This window comes from Sinocyclocheilus rhinocerous, unplaced genomic scaffold (genome assembly GCF_001515625.1).
Source record: "Sinocyclocheilus rhinocerous isolate Xijiao unplaced genomic scaffold, SAMN03320098_v1.1 scaffold1870, whole genome shotgun sequence".
Taxonomy (NCBI): domain Eukaryota; kingdom Metazoa; phylum Chordata; class Actinopteri; order Cypriniformes; family Cyprinidae; genus Sinocyclocheilus; species Sinocyclocheilus rhinocerous.
In genome coordinates this window covers 897,939-902,690 of record NW_015664009.1, presented here as the reverse complement: position 1 = coordinate 902,690, position 4,752 = coordinate 897,939, and the positions used below count along the sequence as shown (strand labels likewise).

Genomic DNA, 4,752 nt, shown 5'->3' with positions numbered 1-4,752 from the left:
CCATGCAGTTTCAGGTGTGGTTCTAGGACCTATCTGTTCAATCAACAATATTGATGACAAAATTGTTTTGTAAACTTAGTTACTCTGAATAGATATCAGTGGAGAGATCGCTGGAGAGTCTCGTGTTGCTCTGTCTTTTGTCATGTTTTCTCTCACACCCATCTCGTCTGTATAAATACTGAATCTGGAAGAATCTGCAAGAAAGGAAGGAGAAGTTACTCATCAAGAGTTTGCAGATCCAAAAGGTAATGTTTCTTTTATTCTCTAAAATGATTGAGATGGCATAAATTTGCTGAACACTGATATGATAACCTTTTTTATTTAATGATTAAAAACAAACCAATTGTTGTCTTAAAGTATACTCATATTAGATGAAAAAGTGTATTCAAGTAAAATATTAAAAAGTGCATTAGATGAAAAAGAGTTTGTTTTGTTGCTTTGTATTTTCTAATGGTTTGTCTTCTTTAGTTTGCCTCAGGATGATCAGAATAGTCCAGCTCTTGTGTCTTGCTGGCCTTCTTCTACAGTGTGAAGGTCAGGGTATCCAAACATGCCTCAGTCACCCCACGTACAGACCGGCAGGTTAGTGCTGATTCACTGCAAAGATCATTTTCTTAATCAGATTTGTCTTATTTTCCAGTAAAATGTATCTAAACATTGTGAAAAATGATACATTTACTTGAGAAGCAAAACCGCAGAAGATATAAAGATGTTTCAGACAATATATTTTATTCTTTGTAACTTTTAGTTATGTTTATTTTTCTTACAACACTGGCAAAAAGAAAAAGAAGAAATAAGTTCTAAAAAAGTCAACCAGTGAAGTAAGAAAAAGAAAGTTAGATTGGGATAAATTCTCATTTTAGAAAAATGAATGATCTTTTCTTAAACGTTTTTAAATGACAAAATTAAAATGGTCTTAGACAGTTTTGCTTCTCAAATACATGTGGGTCAAAGACGTTAAGATGTCCGCATCAAAAGAAATTGACCAAAGTGATTTTATGTCCATAGAAAGCACATTAAATGTAAGTAAAGTGTCTACTTTTAAGATTTCAAATACGTTTTTGGAGAATAAAATGTCGACATTTGGTTGAAATAATGTTACATTGTCATTCAGTGTAACACAATATTTATGTAAAAATAAAATCTGACGTGTACATTTATTTTTTTGAAAAGAAAAAAAAAAAATAAATTGCAAAAAAATAAAAAAAATGTTGGGAAAAACAACAACAATTTAAAGCAGTATTACACTTATTGTTTTTATGCTTAAACCCTTTTTCGTCTTTGACCCATGTATGTTTTTTAAAGGATATTTTGACATTTTTTCTAGAAAACATAAGACAAATAAAAGATTAAAATGTTTTTGCAGAAAACACATACAAATTTATGCATTCATATGAGTCAAATTAATGTAGGAGCACCTTGAGTAACAGAATATTTATATATCTTTCAGAAAACGCCGATATAACAGTGGTGTGTGGAACCAATCATATGTTTTTAAAAGTTTTCATTTGTCCAATGTATTTTGGGGGATACAACGAATCACTAATGGCGCTCAATGCTAAATTTAACGTCCCATCCTGCTATGGAGTAGCGGACTGGACTGTCAATCCTCCCGTCTTGCTGTTTAACTTCTCAATCTCTCAGGAGGCGCTCACCCTCTGTGGCAACAATATGAACGTAAGAGCTTTTCACTTTAAAGCAATCAACTTTGAAACTTTTAATCCTACAGATTTCCATAATGTGTTTGTGTGGCATTTTTGTTGGTTAGATTACAAGTCAAGTGGGATCAGGAGTTTTCTCGGACTTCTCCCAAATCCAGTCCGTAAATGTCTCAGGATTAATCAATTCCTGGGATCCCAGCACCAGCACTATCACTTACAGGCAACAACTGATGTACCAGTTTTCGTGTCTGTATCCACTGCAGTATTTAGTCAACAACACTGAGCTCAGCGTGTGAGTATAAATCCCAAGAATCTGTTTCTCGCTTGAGGTTTCTGTGCTGTAACTTTTGTGACAAAGTGTCTCTTTGTGCCAACAGGTCAGGAGTGAGTCTAGCAATAAAGGACAACAATGGCACATTCATCAGTACTCTAGGCATGGGTCTTTACAGTGTAAGGATCTTTTTATTAAATGACACTTGCTCAATAAATCAGTGAATACAACTTTCATGACACCCTCTCTTTATTTGGAACGTTTTTTTAGACTGCCGACTATACTACCAAACTCCAGATACCAGGATCTGGGCTGCAGTTAAAGACTCGCATATATGTGCAGGTCAAGGCAACAAATCTTACAAACAAGTAAGAATTATCTCCAGTGTTACTTTAGTATTATTTATATGTGACCCTGGACCACAAAACCAGTCATAAGGGTCAATTTTTTGAAATTGAGATTTATACATCATCTGAAAGCTGAATAAATAAGCTTTCCATTGATGTATGGTTTGTTAGGATCGGACAATATTTGGCCGAGATACAACTATTTGAAAATCTGGAATCTGAGGGTGCAAAAAAATCAAAATATTGAGAAAATCGCCTTTAAAGTTGTCCAAATGAATTCTTAGCAATGCATATTACTAATCAAAAATTACGTTTTAATATATTTACAGTAGGAAATGTACGAAATATCTTCATGGAACATGATCTTTACTTAATATCCTAATGATTTTTGGCATAAAAGAAAAATCAATAATTTTGACCCATACAATGTTTTTTTGGCTATTGCTACAAATATACCCCAGCGACTTAAGACTGCTTTTGTGGTCCAGGGTCACATATAGTATTTTACTATTACAGTTTTAATTTCGCTTTTATTTTCAGTTTTCAATTGAATTTTAGTTTAAGTATATGTGCTTGTGTCCGTTTTTGTTTTTATAGTATTTCTATTAAGCTCGATTTATTTTTATTTCAGTTTTAGTCATTTTAATACTTCAACTTATTTCAGTTAGCTGCCAAAGCAACATTTCTAGTTTTTTAAAAGTTTTTCATCCAATATGTATATTTGATTTTATTTCAGATTTATTTCGAGCAACGTTTATTTCAATAGTCTTGGTTTTAGTTAACAATAGCAACACAGCAACTCTTGAATGTATCAAAATTTAAATGAACACTGCTGATTATACATTTACAGATCAATCAAATCTAATCGTCTATCTTTTTGTGTATCGCTAGGTTCAATGTGTTGCTGGACCGTTGCTATGCCACAACAAGCCCATATCCAACCAGCAGCACCTCTTACGATCTTTTTGTTGGGTGAGTCCTTCATAAAAAGCGGACTAAAAGAGAGTACTTGAGAAGACACTGTAATTCTCTTGTGAGAATCGCATCTTTTGTTGTTTATAGGTGTATTCGTGATGCCCAGACAAAGATTGATTGGAATGGGATGTCTCAGGTAGCTCACTTCTCCTTTGAGGCCTTCCGCTTTGTGGAACACAAAAACCTGTCCATCTCCACTTTCTACCTGCATTGTGCTACCCGACTCTGTGAGAACTCCACTTGCGCCTCCTTGCTTCCGGTAATTATCCGTGCTTATCAGAATTGAATTTATTGATTTGTTTACTTCATTTTAGATTTGTTTTAGTTTGGCTCAACTCATGTGCTTATGGTTGTGTGTGGATTTCATCAGACCTTTTTTGTGTCTGTTTTTGTAGAGATGCGCTAGGAAAAGAGAAGTACGATCTGCAGAGGCAGACAACACTTCACCTAATGTCACTGTCTCCTCAGGACCAATCAGTACCAGAGTTGACAGCGGTACAAAGAATAACAATAATAGCTATATAAAAATAACTAAAGTTACTGATTTGTACTGATTTAAAATTCTCTTCCGCTTCTTCCTCAGGTGCCCCTGTAAACAGTAGACGTAAGAATTCACTCATTTTAATGATCTCATTAAGAACCTTACCTAAATAGTTCTATTAATGTTTTGTTATTGTGATGCGATTTAATATTGATTTATTTTATCTAGTTACCTCATCAGCATCCATCCCTCAGCTGACGTATGTTGGTGTAGCCACTGGCTTGCTGAGCTTCTTTCTATTTGACTGGATGTCTACATCAGGACTTGCACAGTGATCTACATCAGGATTCGGGAATTCCTTATCACTTGACTGAACACGTTTCTTAGAAGATATCTCACCTGTTACATAAATGTGAGAAAGTTTATTATGTGTCAGTTATTAGCACCTCTATTTTCCAATTTAATGAGGTAAATAGACTATTGTCTTGTAATTTTTACTTTCTTTTGTTCTGTGTTCTATGATTTTCTATGAGAACAAGAAAAAAGAAACATATTCACTATGTAGTTTACATATTTTTGTTCTTTCGAAAAGTCTATAATGCATGTAAAACTGCTTTAGGGGAAAATGTATGCACTATGAATGTAACAATTTAACGTTTAAACTTGAATAAAAATATTAGAACCTGTCTTTGTCCTCCGGGTTTTTCACTCAACCAGGTCATCACTGTTAGGATTTCATTCATTTGCAGCTTAATGATTAGTTAAAATATTTGTTCACATAACATCAAACACAGGTGCACAAAAGTCCTCAAAAGTGTGCAGTATTTTAGTATTTAACACTATCACAATAAAGCATGCATTTAACTGACAGTGTACTATATCAGTTTCCCTTCACACTCGTTCTGTAGCCTATTTCACTTCGCTACGGTTCCACTCCGGGTTTTCACTATCACGGTACCAGCTCACTGGCAAAAGAAATCCAGTACCGGATTTATTGTAATGTATTTTCATTGTGTT

At 34.2% G+C, this 4,752-nt stretch overlaps 1 protein-coding gene across 1 annotated transcript; it reads left to right on the top strand.

Moving 5' to 3' along the window:
• Window positions 1-215: 215 nt before the first annotated feature.
• Window positions 216-4,752, top strand: LOC107729104 (zona pellucida-like domain-containing protein 1). The gene is made up of 11 exons (XM_016539468.1): window positions 216-245; window positions 469-582; window positions 1,451-1,677; window positions 1,769-1,953; window positions 2,039-2,111; window positions 2,203-2,300; window positions 3,171-3,251; window positions 3,342-3,513; window positions 3,650-3,749; window positions 3,838-3,858; window positions 3,964-4,752. The coding sequence occupies exons 2-11, from the start codon at window positions 480-482 to the stop codon at window positions 4,068-4,070; spliced, it is 1,167 nt and encodes a 388-aa protein (XP_016394954.1). The 5' UTR covers window positions 216-245; window positions 469-479; the 3' UTR covers window positions 4,071-4,752.